At 50.2% G+C, this 16,889-nt stretch overlaps 1 protein-coding gene across 1 annotated transcript; it reads right to left on the bottom strand.

Annotated features, from left to right (window-relative positions):
- Positions 1-10: 10 nt before the first annotated feature.
- Positions 11-15,639, bottom strand: ASTL (astacin like metalloendopeptidase). The gene is made up of 9 exons (XM_039231698.1): positions 15,594-15,639; positions 14,570-14,695; positions 12,591-12,652; positions 11,242-11,332; positions 10,443-10,560; positions 9,512-9,693; positions 6,561-6,642; positions 6,326-6,480; positions 11-513 (listed from the first exon to the last, which is right to left on the bottom strand). The coding sequence occupies exons 1-9, from the start codon at positions 15,637-15,639 to the stop codon at positions 11-13; spliced, it is 1,365 nt and encodes a 454-aa protein (XP_039087629.1).
- Positions 15,640-16,889: the final 1,250 nt, after the last annotated feature.

Here is a 16,889-nt window from a genome sequence, read left to right as displayed (position 1 = left end):
CAGGAGGGGGCTAGGGGTTATGCAGCCCAGCTACTTGAGATGGAGATTCCCTTCCCCCTTGGGGACAGAAGTCACAGGTTTGACTTCTGGGCATTCCCCTGAAAGGACTTTCAGGTTCATGTGCCCCTGGGAGAGCTGGGCTCCCCAAAGCACCCTTGATGGGCACTGGCTGGTCTTCTGCTTCTGGAGATGCAGCAGGTGGTACAGAGGGCACTTGGGCTGGCCAGGACCTCTCTAGAGCAATACCAGGAATGCCTGCCCCAGGCCTTGAGTTTAGGGAGGAAGCTGGGGTCTGAAGCAGCCTTGCAGAGGCCTCCACACCCAACTTGCTCAGCACGGGGAGCGTCCACCTGCGTGGGCTCTCTCCAGGCCCTGCAACAACACGCTGGCCTCTAGCCTCGGAGCCACTGGCATCGAGGCTCCCAGATTCTGCCAACAACACCTTCAGAAGCTGCTGCAGGTATGGCCTAGAGGTGGCAGTAGGGCTCCTACCATCGCTGTGGGGCTGGAACCCTGAAGCAGGAGAGAGAGGAGGTTATGTCCCAGAATCATAGAAGGAAAATGTGTGGCCTGGCTGTAGGAGCTAGAGTGACCTTCAGTTTCATTCGTAGGAATAGCTCAGCTCATTGGAGAAAACCTGCCTCACCCCTGCTAAGCCACTGCTCAATGCTTTCAAGACCCAAATTCTCAACCCCTAAAGAGAAGGACCACAGAACCATCCCATTCCCTCCCCTCTTGGTCTTCTCAGTCACCATCAGGAAGTCCAGCCATAGGGCTTTTCCATGGCCTCCCACCCCCACCCAGCTGCTGATGGTCAGCCCACCAGATAGCTGAGGGCGGATGGCACTGCAGCCCTCACTATTCCAACACCTTGTGGGGTCCTGTCTGAGGGGCACCCTGCTCTCACCTCCCCCCCATCTGAAGCCTCCTACAGAACTTTTCCTGCACTTCCATCCACCTCTAAACCCCAGGGGTCAGGAGGACATTACTGAGTACTGTTAGGCACATGCACTTAGTGGGACCGGCCCTTCTGGTTCTTCACTGCCTCTCCTGGACCACTGATGCTGCCCACTGCTTTGTAAATCTCTTCATCTTAAGCCCAAGTTATCTGGCCAGGCACCTCCACCCTCTCAGTGCTCACCCATCACCCCTCACCCCTGCCCATGCACTGAGGGCTCCATGATGAGCCCAAACTTCCATCAACAAACACTGACCAAATCAGAGCACACAGGCTTCAACCGGCGACTCTTCTCCCCACTGGTCCCATTGATCTCAGTGTTCATTCCCTCCCTGCCACCAGACCTGGCCAGTACCAGAAACCACCACTGCAGAATCTCCATTCCTGGCAGCCTACTCCTGTACTTTCAAGCCCACTTGTTTAAATATGATGATCCAGGCCCTCGAGCACATGGACCCCGAGGTCTTCCTGCTTACAAGCTCCTCGCTTCCAGGCTGCTCTCCTCATCTGACTTGGGCTGCACAACCTTCGCTGCAATTATTCCTCGAGCACCTTCCCCGCCCCCCCCCCCCCCGTCACACCTGCCCACAAAACCCCAGTCCTGCAGAACCAAGTCACCAACCTATGCCATGCCTCCACCTGGCCACCAGCTGCCCCAGCACCACCCACAGCCCTGCAGGGTATCTGACTGGTTTCTTCTTCTGTACACCAGTCAGCACTGTCACACCTTTCCCTTCACATCTATCCCCTTCTCCCCAACTAGGCTAGTGACTTCATGTCATTCTGTGACCAAAGCCCTCAGAAGTCCATGCATCCACACATCAAGATCCACATGCAAAGTCAGGTCTGCACCTGTCTTCCTTCTCATTAGGACCAAGGAAGCTCAGACATATCCTTGGAGACATATCCACCAAGGGCATCTCCTACCCAAATGTTCTAGATACTCATCCCTCTGCCCTCTGAATGCATCCTTTCTCCTTCTCCATTGGGTTATCTTGGCATCTAAGCATGTTTGAATGTCTACCATCATGGTAAACCTTCCCTAGATCCACAGCCCTTTCCAGCCACTTCCCAATTCCATTCCTCAGGATAGTCCAACCTCGACAATAGTTACCCACAAAGCTCTTGCCACATTATCTATTCTTTAAAAAAAAAAAAAAAGTATGTAATATTTGATATTATGTATAGGAAAGAACAGTCTAAGAAATGGTGCTAGAGGGGCGCCTGGATGGGTCAGTGTTAAGCATCTGACTTTGGCTCAGGTCATGATCTCATGATTTGCGAGTTTGAGTCCCACGTCAGACTTTCCACTCTCGTCACAGAGCCTGCTTCAGATACTCCATCTCCCTCTCTGCCTCTCCCCGACTTGTGCTCTCTCAAAAATAACCAAAAAAAAAATGGTGCTAGAACTGGGTAGTCACATGCGAAGGATTAGGATTAAATCTTCATGAACTTGACTTAGGCAAAGGCTACTTAGATAGGACACCAAAAGCACAGTGAAAGAATAGATAAATCAGACCCCATCAAAATTAAAAATGTATTCGAAGGACACGATCAACCTATAGAATGTGAGAAATATTTGCAAATGAGGATAGTTCTGCTAAGGGACACGTATCTAGAATACACAAAGAACACTTTAAACTCAGCAATAGAAAGACAACCCAAATGACAAGCAGGTAAAAAGATTTGAACCTACTTCTTTGAAGAAAATATACCGATGACCAGTAAGCATATAGAGAGATCATTAGGGAAATGCAAATCAAAAGGACAATGAGCTACCACTTCATACCCACTTAGGATAGAAATAACCAAAAGAATAGATAGTAGCTAGTGTTAGTAAGTGCATGGAGAAATTGGAACCTTCATATACACTGCTTCTGAGAGTAAAAAAATGATACAACCAATCTGGAAAACAATTTAGCAATTAAATCTGGAGTTACCATAGGACCCAGAAATCTATTGGTAAGTATATCCAAAGGAAAAGACATAGGTTCACATAATATCTTGTATACAAACATTCATAGCAATATTAATCATAGTAGCCAAAAAGTAGAAGTAATCCAAATATCCTTCAACTGATGAATGGACAAAATGTATCCATACAAGTTGGAGGGTCATTTGAAAACAAAAGAATGAAGTACTAATATAGGTCACAATACGGATGAGCCTTGAAAACATGAAGAAGCCAGTCACAAAAGAGCACATATCCTATGATTCTATTTACATAAAATTTCCAGAAGATGCAACCCTAGAGGGAGCACAGATCCTGATTACCTCAGGCTGGGCTTGGGGACACTCACATGCAAGATGACCTAGGTCATGGAGTATACAAACTTCAACCTCAAGGATGTCAGGGCCCCTAGGTGGCTCAGTCAGTTAAGCATCTCTTAATTTTGGCTCAGGTCATGATCTCATGGTTTGTGAGTTTGAACCCTGCCTCGGGCTCTGTGCTGACAGTGCAGAGCCTGCTTGGGATTCTCCGTCTTCCTCTCGCTCTCAAGTAAATAAAGACATTTAAAAAAAATACTGCCTCTGCCACTTACTGGTTATGGGACATTGGCCAAGTCAATTAAACTTGCTATTAAAAAAAAAAAAAAAAAAAGTCAAACTGCTTACCGAAGTGGCTGCAATAATTTACACTCCTGTCTGCAGGGTATGAACATGATCACTGCTCCATTTTCTTATTAGTATTGGGTATGATCAGGTTTTTAAATTTCTGCCAATTTAAGGGGTATAAAATGGTAGTACTGGTTTTCACTTGCCATTTCCTCAATTTTGAATGAGGCTGATTGTCTGGTGTTTATTTCCCATTTGGTTTTTTCCCCTATTAGGTCTCTTGCCCATTTTTCTACTTTGTATTTCTTTTTCTTATCATGTATTTATGTATGTTATTGTGTATTAAGATGTAAGATACACATGTATTTTAGATACAATTAGTTATGGGTGGCAAAAGTTCTTCTGATTTGTAACTTGTATTTTCACTTTGTCTTGATAAGTAGTTATGTAGTTATAGCATAAGCAGTAGTTATTATGTAGTTCTAGTATAAGCAGTAGTTATGTAGTTATAGTATAATAGTTATCAATGTGGTTGTATTTATGACTCTTTGCAGTTTTATGGTTTGCTTTGTATCTTATTTATGAAATCCTTACTGGGGCTCAGTCAGTTAAGCGTTTGATTTCCACTCATGGTTCTCATGGTTCTCGGGTTCGAGCCCCACATTGGGCTCTGTGCTGACAGCTTGGAGCCTGGAGCCCTTTCTCTGCCCTTCCTCTGCTCACACTCTCTCTCTCAAAAATAAACTTAAAAAAAGAAATCCTTACCTATTCCAAGGTCATGAACATATTTTACTATGGTTTTTTTTCCCCTAAAGCTTTTTCTATTTATATGGAAGTCGTATGTGTGTGCACATGCGCACGTGTGTATATATATATCTGGAATATATTTGTGCATGAGTTAGGAAATTTTCCAATGGATAACTAGTTAATGCATAATCCATTATGCATTCATTTATGCACTCTCCATTCTGTTCCAATGGGCAATCATCTATCCTTCCATCAATGTTATGCATTTAGAGAGACCTTTTAGAAGCTATACATTTTAAGTGTATATATGAATGTATATTTTATATGTTATATGGTTTATAAAATATATTTATAGAAATGTATAACTTGTTACCTGCTGGGGGAAGCTCCTCCACTTATTTTTCTTCAAGGGTATCCTGGCTATTATTTGCCTTTTGTGCTTTTACACAAGCTTTAGTTTCACCTGTCAAGACTGCCAAAAAGCTTCTTGGGATTTTCAGTGAGAATGTATTAAATCTATAGATCAGAGCTGATGTTTTTACACTGCCTATTAATGAACATGATATATATCTCTATTTATTAAAATCATTAAAGATTCTTAAAGGTTAATTTTCCATAGAACTTTTTATGTAACTTTTGTCAGATTTATTCTTTGGAATTTTGTATTATTTCTATTATAATGGCATTTTTTTTAATGTGTTCCAATTATTGATGTACTCAAATAGAAATTGTTTCTGGGGCACCTGGGTGGCTCAGTTGGTTAAGCATCTGACTTCACGTGAGAGGAGATCATGGGAGTTTAAGCCCCACATCAGGTCCTCTGCTGTCAGCACAGAGCCCACTTCAGATCTTCTGTCCCCGCCCTCTCTGCCCCTTCTCTACTTGTTCATTCTCTCTCCCTCTCCCTCCCGAAAATAAACATTAAGGGGGGGGGGGTGCCTGAGTGGCTCAGTTGGTTAAGCGTCAGACCTCGGCTCAGGTCATGATCTCGCAGTCCATGGGTTCGAGCCCCACGTCGGGTTCTGTGCTGACAGCTCAGAGCCTGGAGCCTGTTTCAGATCCTGTGTCTCCCTCTCTCTGCCCCTCCCCTGCTCATGCGCTGTGTCTCTGTCTCAACTATAAAAAACTTAAAAATAACATTAAGGAATTATTTTTTTTTTAATTAACATTTATTTTTGAGAGATAGAGACAGAGCATGAGCTGGGGAGGGGCAGAGACAAGAGACACAGACCTGGAAGCAGGCTTGAGCTGTCAGCACAGAGCCCAATGCGGGGCTCAAACCCAAGAACCGGGAGACCATGACCTGAGCCAGAGTTGGACGCTTAACTGACTAAGCCACCCAGGTGCCCCAGAAATTACGTTTCTATATAGCTACCTTTTAAAATTCTTTTGCTTCAAATAACTTAATAGGTTTGGTTGCTTTCAATGTAGGTAATCATCGTCTTTGAGTAGTGACAGTTTTGCCTCCTTCCCAATACTCAGATTTTTTATTTTTCCTTGCCATACTACAGTAGTTAAGGCCCTAGCTACAGTATTGAATAGAATGGCACAACAGTGTAAAAATGTTTTGGTCCTGATTTTAGTGCTTTAACACTAAAACTGATTTTTGCTCTGGGTTTTTGGCAGATACCCATGTTAAGGTTAAGAAAGTGACTTCTGGGGCGCCCGGGTGGCTCAGTCGGTTAAGCGCCCAGCTTTGGCTCAGGTCATGATCTCACGGTTTGTGGGTTCGAGCCCCGCGTCGGGCTCTGTGCTGACAGCTAGCTCAGAGCCTGGAGCCTGCTTCAGATTCTGTATCTCCCTCTCTCTCTCTGACCACTCCTTGCTCACGCTGTCTGTCTCTCTCTCTCTCAGAAATAAATAAAACATTTTAAAAAAAAGTGACTTCTATTCCTAAGAGTTCTTACCCCTGCATGAGAATTTTCACATACCTTGTTTTCTATCTCTTGTGGTAAACCCCAGTGATTTGGCCCTGCCCACCTCTGCAGCCTCAGCTCTACCACCTCACCCTCATGGACACCACCTCAATATAGTAGGCTTCTCTAAATTCCTCAAATCACTCACCTCTCCCACCGGGACTTTGGCCACTTGGGCTGCAGTCATAAAGCCTGAGGACCCGTGCGATGTCCGAGGTGCTCAGGTTCCATCGCTGGCCAATGTGGACACTGGGAGCCCAGAGCGGTGTGATGGTGGGCAGCCCTCGCCGGCTGAAGGCAAGCCTGAAACCCAGCAGGTGGGGACTCTGGAATCCAGATAACCTGGGAGCGGGGGAGGGGAAGGGAGGGGAGGGGGTCCTCACCTCCCATAGTGCATCACTGAGGAGTAGTCATAGGGCACCAGCATGTTGCTGCTCCGAGATTTGATGAAGTTGATTTCAAAGCCTGTAAAAACAAAAACAAAACTTACTTGGTGATCAGGAAAGAGGGCAGGGGAGGGAGGGGGAGGAAGGGGGCGGGTGACAGGGGCCTTCTGGGAACTCGTACCCTACAGGAGCTGACAGATCCAAAACTACACTTAGATGCGCCCCCCCCCACCCCCAGTACCAACCAGTCCCTGGTCCCCCATCTGGTGCCTGGTGCCTTCAATACCAGCTCCTCCCCTCCCCTCAAGGGGCCCAGACCAGCACTAGCTGATGTGGAAACACAGGGCATCACGGCTTCCTAGAGTTCACATCACTGCTTTCTGCTCTCAAGCTCACCAACTGTTCAACTTTAGAGACCCGCTCGCCCGCCACCTGCTGCTGGGCTCCCTCTCCCCAGCAGTCACCTTGTTCTTTCTGCCTCAGGCCAGCAGCACCCACCCCTCCACATTCAAATGCAGCACTTCCCCACTGGCCAGAGCACCCGTTTTCCCCATCACTTGGGTCCCCCAGGCCTGAGAGGGACAAGATTCCCTCCCCCAGCTGCTGCCCTGCCCTTCACAGTGAGCCTCTGAGAAAACAGCCAGACCCTGGGTATTTGCTCTCCCAGCTGGCCCCTACCCCAGGCCCAGCCAGCCTCTTCCACAACCTGCCATACTCGCCTCTAGAGTATGCCTACTTCTTCCTTTTAAAAACCCTTAAGATATTAAACAGTTTTGAACAGGCAATATATTCACCTGGTTTAAAAGTCAAAAAAAGGGGCACCTGGGTGGCTCAGTCAGTTAAGCGTCCGACTTCGGCTCAGGTCATGATCACACGGGTCATGGGTTCAAGTCCCGTGTGGGGCTCTGTGCTGACAGCTCAGAGCCTGGAGCCTGCTTCAGATTCTGTGTCTCCCTCTCTCCCTGACCCTCCCCCTCCTTAGGCTGTTTCTCTCAGAAATAGACATTAAAAAGAATTTTCTTTAAGTCAAAAAAAAAAAATGTTGAGCTAGGTGATAAGCCTCCCCCTCCTTCCGAGTTCCTACTCCCCACCCCCAGTTAATTACTGTTATTAGTTTATATATCTTAGCAGTTTGTTATGTACATACCAATACAAATGTATTCTCACATCTCTTCATGTTTTAGAATTTTATTATTTGAGAGAGAGAGAGAGAGAGAGAGAGAGAGAGGGAGGGAGGGAGGGAGGGAGGTGGGGAGAGGAGCAGAGGGAGTGAAGACAGAGAGAGACAGGGAATCTTAAGCAGGCTCCATGCTCAGCACAGAGTCCTAGGTGGGACCCGATCTTACGACCCTGGTATCATGATCGGAGCTGAAATCAAGAACTGAATGCTCAACTGACTGAGTCACCCAGGCACCCCTCATTTCTCTTCATTCTTAAACAGTTTTCCCCCCACTAGGGTATCTGGTGTTCTAACCGGTTTTATGGTTAAGAAAACCACTGTTGAGTTTATGAGTGACGTTGGTTTTCTAACTTATTAACTTCTGTCTTTAACTCCATTCCCTCCTGCTCGATTTTTTAACTTGGATTAAAAGTCTTCATTTTTTCCATTTTTATTGATAAGTATTTAAGTCTACCCATTTTCCCTAAACATTGCTTTAGCTCTGAATGATTGTTTCTAATGTGTTATGGGGTTTTTTTTTTTTAATAATTCCTGCAGTTTAACCTTGGAACTAAAAGAAAGGATTGTTTTTTAGACTTGAATTTCCAAGTAGAACAACTTTAGTTGTGATTTATTTTCTACTTTGCATTTTACATCACCAAAGCATTTGAGTTAACTTTTTCAAATTTGATATTTTTCTATCATATGGGAAGTTTTCACAAGTATTCCATGAGCCCTTTGAAAACAGACTGCAATCCTTCCGAGTATAATCACTATCATCATCCCCTTCCTTAGACTAAGCTCTGATCTCAAGCTCCTCCCTCCTCTCATATCAGGTGCTATTCATGTCTCCCCCAGAGCACCCTTTCCCTGGGGCTCCATGCATGCTGATACCTTGAGCAGCACCCCATCCCACCCACCTCACCTGATTCCCCCCCACAACAACAGAAGTGCTCATGCCAGGAAGCCTTCTAACCCTTCCCCTTTTACACCCATTCTTCCAGACCAAACCCCTGATCATCTGCTCTGCTTCCTTCTTTCATGAAGGGATTAACTGTACTCCTCTCACCTCCTGAATCAAGCTGTCCCCCCACAAGGGTGGGATCCCACCATGACGGGGATCAGATGCCCAGCACTCAGCTCCACGGCCAGCACACAGATCCTGCTCACCACCATCCAACATAGCGGCCCACTCCCAGACCAGCCTTAGCTTTGTCCCTGCCACCTGTTAGGACATGGCCCCTCTGTCTTCCTCTATGCGGCAGGCCCATTAGTGCCCATCTCACAAGGACTGAGCGCCTGCAGTGTGGTCCTCAGCCTCCTGCATCTGGCAGTTGGCACACACAGTCCACTACTCTCGGGCCTTCGGTCTTGGCTCAGCCCCTGCAGTTGGCACACAAGGCCTGCCCCTGCCCACACAGCAGCATGGGGACCGCTAGTTGCGTACACCATGAACAAGGCTCAAAGGATACCACCAACTCCCTCCCCAGGTACCTGGCTGTGTTCATGAGAAAAAAGGAGGCACAAAGCAAATAGTGATGTCCTACCTAGGCCATGACTATGGGTGGGCAGATGGAAGGTTTGAGGCCCAGAGCAGCAGTATCTGGACGATCTCCAGGTCTCAAAGAGAAGCAGGAGCCCCACTTCCCTATGGTGGATAGGCAAGTGGTAGGGAAGATGAAGAACCTCTTCTAAAGCTGCAGGCAACTCTTCAGGCCCTGGCTAGTGCCTGCTGCCCTCTTTCCCCAAGACCCCAGGTCCAGCATGGGCTGTGCACAATTTGGCTTACCTGGGAGGATCTCATTCCAGTTAACACGGATATAGTGGTCCCGATCAGCCCGTGAGTGCTCATGCCAGAAGCCCAGGACATGCATGAGCTCATGCAGGACAATGCCTGGGCCCTTCTGGAGACAGGTAGGTGCCAGGGATACCACCTGCATCCCTCCGCTGCGTCCCACGCTGGAGAAACACCTACAGGGGCCAGCAGAGAACATGGGGTAGGCACCAGAGATCCAGAGCACACCCAGGCCCCTTTCCCCTCCTCCCAAGTCCTGGGATGAAGGAGCACCAACAGGTAATCTCCATCCTGGATTCTAGTCCCAGGTTTGCAGTTCCCAAGTGCCTTCACTGCTTGGGCATCTGTGAAATGGATACACTGGAACTCATTACTAGTCTGGGGTGCAAGGAAGATGTAGAAATAGATGGGAGCACCGATACCGGAAGCAGCTCATTGGGTGAACATCTGATGTAGAGGTCCCCAAGTCAAGGTTTTCACACATGATCTTAGGTCTCTAACAAGCTAGGTAATGGGTATTGCCATTATCCCCACTTTCACAGAGAAGGCAGGAGAGCCTCAAAGATCAGCTCTCGCCCAGTGTTAGGTGGCTCCTACACTCTGAAACCCGGATCCAAGGCTAGGTGTGTCCCATGAAAGGTGTCCCCATTCTCCAGACCGTAAAGTCTCCACAGAGGAGGGTTTCTTGAGGGTCAAGCACCTAATTCCCCTCCTTCTCCACCTTCTGCCCTGGGTATTTGTAGATCTAGCTCCCATAGAGCAAACCACTCAGATGGTAGTGGGGAGCTTTGGATCTGGGAAGAAAAGGCCTGAAGTAGGTCTTAGACAATGGCTTAGTTAAAGCCAGGCTGAAGGCAGAAGCTGAGAAACCCACCCTGCACATGCATGCTTATGCGTGGATCCACACGCCCACAGGAGTACTTACCCAGACATGGGGACAATGGAAATGAAGTCTCTCTGGCCCTGGTAGGCAACAAACCGGATGCACGTGAAGCGTTCAAACTCGTCAAATGCCTTCAAGAGGATGTCACGGCTGGATTTATCTGGGGAGGCAACACCCTGGCTGAACCTCTCGCCAAGACCCCAGAGCCCTTGTGACCCGTTAGGAGTCTGGGTGCAGGGTGACCACAGAGCTTCAAATCACTCTTCCAAAATGGAATGTCAAGAAAGGGTAGGGGCGCCTGGGGGGCTCAGTCAGTTAAGCGTCCAACTTCAGCTCAGGTCATGATCTCATGGTTCATGGGTTCGAGCCCTACATCGGGATCTGTGGTGACAGCTCAGAACCTGGAGCTTGCTTTGGAGTCTCGGTCAGTCTCTCTCCCTCCCTCCCCCCACTCACACTGTTTATTTTCTCAAAATAAAAAAAAAAATTAAAAAAAAAAAAAAAAAAAAGAGTAACCTGAAGCTTGCGGAAGGGAAAGGTAGAAGCTGGGTCCCAGACAGGCCTCAACTCTGTGACCTTGGGTCGGTCCCTGTTCTCTGGGTTGGTCTTGAAATGGATGGGATAGTGATTGGATGTCCCCCCCATCAGCTCTTCTGGGGTTTTATCCCTCCCAGCTCAGGAGGCCCTCAGGAATATTCTTGTGGAAGGGCTCTTTGGTGGTGTCTGAGTAGAGGCAGAGGAAGAAACCCAGAGAGGAGCCCAAGCTGCGTGGGGAGGAGGGACCTGGGCTGGAGGGAGGCCGGCCCACAGCTCCCAGGACCAGGGTCATGTGCTCACTCACCGTATTTGCTGGAGAGCAGGAAGGGGACCTCCACAACCTCCCCGTTCTTAGGCCACTTGTTGCTGGTAGCCGAGAACAGCCGGAAGGGACTCTGAAGAGAGAGAGCATTTCAGAGGCCCCTGGGGACATAGGCCAGCCTAGCGTCTTGCCCCCAGCTGTGCCAAATCTTGGGCCATAAGAGCCCTAAAGACGTGAGAAGCAGGACGTGGGTCCAGGAGGGGGATGAGGACACCAGGGTGTCCGTGATGACCACCACCACCACCCTTTGTTCTACAGAAGAGAACTTGTAACCAATTCTGTCCAACAGAAAAGCAAAAGTCCTTGTTCCTGAGGAGGCCGACTAGGAGTCCCAGCTCCCTGGGGTGGCCTAGTTCAGAAAAGCTCAGAGCTCCACCAGCAGTCTCGTCCTTCTGGAAACACAGCAGTCAGCCGAACATCCCTGAAGCTCCATGGAAAGATGAGGAAGGGTCCTTCTAGGGCTGCTGCTGAGGCAACACCCTTGGCCTCAGCAATTCCTTTTTCCTGTCTCGCGCCAACCAAAACCCTTTAAGGCGCAGGCTTCATGGAAGGTCCTGCCCCACTGGCTACCACAGGTTTCACTGGATTCTGCTCTTACCCCTTCCTCACTGAATAACCAGGAACAGGGGCCTCACCCCACCCACAGGGCTCCTGCTCGGCCCCAGCCTTTGCCTCTTCAGCCCAGCCTCATGCTGTGCCACCCATGGGCGGCCACCGAACAGCACAACTGTCTCACTCTCCCCAGATTGCGGTTCTGGTCAGGATACCTCTGCCACCCAGTCTCCTAAACATGGCTCAGTTCTCCTAAACACCATGCATTCTGGTCTCCCTGGCTAAGTCACCCTAATTCCCACCCAGCCTTCTCCCTTTCTGACTCCACCCCTCACTCCTCCCCACCCCCCAGGATGGGGTCCCTGCATTACCTCCCCAAACAGGGGCTACACCCCAGTGTTCACCACCACAACCTCTCCACAGCCCCACCAGCCAATCTGGTGCTCATCTCTTCATTCCAGTACTTTCTGAGCACCTCCCCTGGGCACGGTACTGAGCTAGATCTTGAGGGCTCAAATACCCTCCTTCAGGAAGCCCTCCCAGACTGATTGCTGTTACCACTGCAGAGGCTACCCTCCCTCCCTTTCTTTCAGTCTGGCTAATTGTTGAATATTCACTGTGACTTTAGCAAGAAGAGGGGAGGGCTTCTATCAAGCCAGGAGCAACAGAGATGGGTCCCTCACATGTCACGCCCCCATGACCCCAGAGGCTGAGCTCAAAGGCCTCCAACGACATCTGAGAAGTTATTTACACTGACATGTATGCGTGCTCCCACTCACCGGCCGGAGGATGTCCCCCTCCAGGAGGAAGCTGCTCTCTGGGGTTTCCTCTGGGATGAGCCCTAGGAAGGAAGGGAAGGAGATATGTGAGCCCATGCCCCCCAAAATCCCAGGGTGGGGGGTGTTGACAGGCCCAGAAGCAACCCCAAAATCTGTCCTTCCTGACTCTGAAGCTCTGGGCTCCAAGGCTGTGTGGCCTCAGGCAAGTCACATGGTCCCTCTGAGTCTCCCAGCTACAAACGTGTGTAATGCTTCTCAGCCCAGCCACGCCTCTCCCGTGCTCAAACACAGCCCAGAGCTCCTACAACCCACACTATCCAGTCCCAAGTCCTCCCCCTGCGTTCGAGCCTCTCTGCTACTCAGGGGCAGACTTTTTCCTCCAGAAGTCACCTTCATCTCCCTCTCCAGCACAGGCCATACTCTAGCAACATGCCTTGGACTTTGCTGGGCCCCCTCATCCCCCCTCTAATTCCCACCCATCGATAGGATGTTCAGGACCTTTGCAGTGACAAGGTCCCTGCTTCCGTCTCCAGCCTCCGTTTCTGCCACAGCCGCCAGCCCTTCCTCCACAACCTCTTGACTAACAGATCAGCCCACGAGGAGCCTTAGAGGAGGGCGTGGCACCCTGGAGGTACCTTAGGTTGGGTTTCCTAGAAGCAGAGCCTGAACAGGGGAAGCACCTGTAAGTGATTTATTGAGGGGTGCTGGGGGTCCCCAACTCCTCCAGGGTACAGCCTCTGTCTGACCCCACAGGGGCTCTGGACCCCCAGTGGCACACAGACTTCTTCCACTTTGAGGCAGGGGGCTGACCCATGGCCCATAGGAGTCACGGTGGGCCGCCTCAGGCGGGGGAGGGGGTAGCTTCCCAGACATCCCTGGTAGAGGGCCTTCAGCTGCGAGGCCTTAGCGGTCAATATTCCCGGCAGCTGGGGATGGGGTGCTTCCTGGTAAAGGGCCTCTTGGATAGCTGTTGGGCTCCAGCAACCCTAGCTGAGAGTATCCATGGCAGCTGAAAGTCAATGTCAGGAAAGCCTCAGATTGGTTCTGACTACCTCCAGACCAGTCGCAGTCATCACAAAGTGGCATACATACAGCCTTGCTCACGCTCCGCAGTGCTGGGGCAGCAAGTGGCTCGCAAAGAGGAGGGGCGGTCATACAGTGGCCACCACATTCAGGAGATTCCCATCCCTCCAGGAGATCCCCCTGTCACACACCCCCCCCCCGACACACACACACACACACACACACACACACACACACACTTTGGCTCCAACATCTGAACCCCAGTTTTTTTCCCCTAGCAGTTTAATTCTAGGTTATCTATACGTTCATTTATTTTTGAGACACACACACACACACACACACACACACACACACAGTACAAGTAGGGGAGGGTCAGAGAGAGAGGGGGACACAGAATCCGAAGCAGGCTCCAGGCTCTGAGCTGTCAGCACAGAGCCTGATGCGGGGCTCAAACCCATAAGCCATGAGATCATGACCTGAGCTGAAGTCTGACACTTAACCAGCTAAGCCACCCAGGTGTCCCATATTGTCTCTTTCTTCAGCGGAGATCCCCACACAGGGAGGCAGTGGGCCTCACACCTCTTTGTGTTTGTAGCCCAGTGCACACCTTCACACCTGCAGACTATCCTGCACCAGGTGGCTCACATCTTTTCAAACACCCGCTAACGACTCAGTTTAACAACAGCTGGAGCATCTAAAGACCCATGCTTTTATCAGGCCATTTTTAAAATCCTTTCATAAGAAGAGAGAAAAGCATAGAACAATCTAGTAGAAAAGATACAGAAATACTTTTCAAAAGTTGCCCACAGACCGAGGAACTGCTACTTACCCAGAGCTCAGTAAGCTGGCCCATTTCCAGCTTGGTCTGCTCATCTGCGGGTTCAGCATGGTTTTCACCACACTGTTTGTACAGTTTTGTAGCCCCTCCCCCCCACAAGAAGACACAGCGCTCTCACCTTGGTTAATCGCAGGGATGTCCTTGTCCCAGGACGTCTGGGTCTCCTCGGGGTTGAGGCCCTCGGAGAAGCTGGCTCCGCAGGCTTCCGAGCAGCTGGAGGCGGACGGTGCTCCTAGGATCAAAACTGGCCCAGACGGGCGCATACCCATGATGCCCGAAGTGCCCTCGTTGGTGAGAGAGGACAACAGGGCGTGGGGGGTGGGGTGGTATCAGACCATGACAGCCAGGCCCTTCACGAAAGCAGGCCCCCAAAAAGAAGTCCTGGGAGACTGCCTGGCTTCCCCTCAGTCCAAGCCGGTGGCAAGGCCTAGACAACTTTGAGGAAGGAGCTCCTTTAAGGGGACCAACACTAGGTTCTAAAAGGCAGCCCCAGGTTCTTAATAGCTGTGTATAAAAGATAGGGGAGGGGGCGCCTGGGTGGCTTAGTCGGTTAAGCGTCCGACTTTCACTTAGGTCATGATCTCGCGGTTCGTGGGTTCGAGCTCCGCGTCGGGCTCTGTGCTGACTGCCAGCTCAGAGCCTGGAGCCTATTTCAGAGTCTGTGTCTCCCTGTCTCTCTGACCTTCCCCTGCTCACGCTGTCTCGCTGTCTCTCTCTCTCTCCTAGAAATAAAAATATTTTTTTAAAAATTTTTTAAAAAAAGATAGGGGAGGAAGCAAAAAAGAGAGGCAGGAACAGACCTCAGGCTCTAACACTGAAGGCGATAAGGGCTAGCCTGGACCCTGTCCCACCCCTCCCTGCTCAGCCCAGGCCTCTGGAAACTGGACTTAGGCTGGGCAAGCCTGGCATGACCAGCAAAACAAGGATGCCTGGGGGCCACACTTGCCACCTCCTGCCAGGCAGGCCCTCCGCTTTCAGGGTCTTCAGGATGCCTTTTCTTGGCACCCCTAGGAGCTGATTTCTGGAAACATCCCTGGAGAGCCCGTTTTCTGGGCCATTCCAATCAATTCCAGGTCCCTGCAGGCTCCAGCCACCCCCTTCTCACCTCCACTCTGCACTCTGCAGGCTGGCAGCCCACTTACCTGGCAAAGAGAGCAGACCCAGCACCCAAAGCCAGAGGCCTCCCATAGTCATGCTGTTTATGGTGGCCCCCGCGGGCCCCGCAGCAAGCGGGAGCAGGAATCCTCGGCGAGCACAAGCCAACCAGCCCCACGCCTACCCTTAAATAGCTTCTCCAGCCCCCACCTGCAGCCCCGCCCCAACCAACTCCACCTGCAGCCGGACCCACTCCTACCTGTCGTCATCCCCACCCTCAGCCCAGGCTGAGCCTTCTGGGCCCTAGTCAATCCTTCCCAGCCTGGCTGAAGTGGGCAAGAAGGTAAGAATCCAGGCACAAAGCGCTCTGCAGGCAGGGAGGGCACCACTTGGGAGTGTGCCTCTTCTGAGGTCCCCTCCCACCACCAGGGGGCAGAGAAACATCAGAGAAGGGTGCTGAGGCAGGAGCTCCAGCTTGGACCTCATCCCCTAATATGTAGAGACCCCTTTCCCGCACCCCGCCCTGTACGCAGACATGGGGAAAGCTCCCCGAGACCCTGAGGCACCCCCAGTCTATCTGTGGAAGGAGGGCAATGTCGCTAATTTCTATAAGCTTTTATTTTAGTACACAAACAGGCAAGTGGACAGATCGCAAGTTCAGGGATCAGGAAAAGTTTCCACACTGAACGCTGGTGTAACCAGCAACCCAGGGAAGCCTGCCACGTGGAAGGGGGGATCTTTTGCATACCTGGACCCTCTCATGGACCCTACCCCTGTCAACCCCCACAACGGCCTTGCAAAATTGCCATTTATCCCCATTTCACAGATCCAGAAACTGAAGCTCCTTACCCATATTCCTCCGCTCTGCTCCTTGGCCTCTGGAGAAGCCCATTCCTGGAGGTGAGGGATTTGGGGACCTCCCCAGCCAATGCCCAGTGAAGAGGGGCAACAGAGACAAGGCAAGGTCACCAGCTACTGTCCACAGTGCCTCTCAGCATCCTGCCGTGCTTAGAATCTGGCATTTCTCAAAAGTAGGAGTCAGAATCACAGGGAGAACAGACAGAGGCCCCCAGTGCCCTGGCGCTATATTAATGCACATAACAATGCATGCAGCTGGCCCCTTCAGTGCTTGGTAAAATAATCGTAATAATAATCACCCTACTTGGGTAGAGAAACAGATTCTTAGTTAAGAGATGCCGTTTGACTTGAGGACATTATGCTAAGCAAAATAAGCCATTCACCAGAGGGTAAATATGGTGTGATTCCACTTATACGAGGTATACAGTCAGATTCAGAGACAGAAAGTAGAATGGTGGTTGCCAGGGCCCAGGGGAGAAAGAAAT

Source organism: Hyaena hyaena, unplaced genomic scaffold (assembly GCF_003009895.1).
Source record: "Hyaena hyaena isolate Hyena2069 unplaced genomic scaffold, ASM300989v1 scaffold_57, whole genome shotgun sequence".
NCBI classification, from domain to species: domain Eukaryota; kingdom Metazoa; phylum Chordata; class Mammalia; order Carnivora; family Hyaenidae; genus Hyaena; species Hyaena hyaena.
The sequence above is the reverse complement of the archived record's forward strand: the minus strand, read 5'-3'. Positions and strand labels throughout refer to the sequence as shown.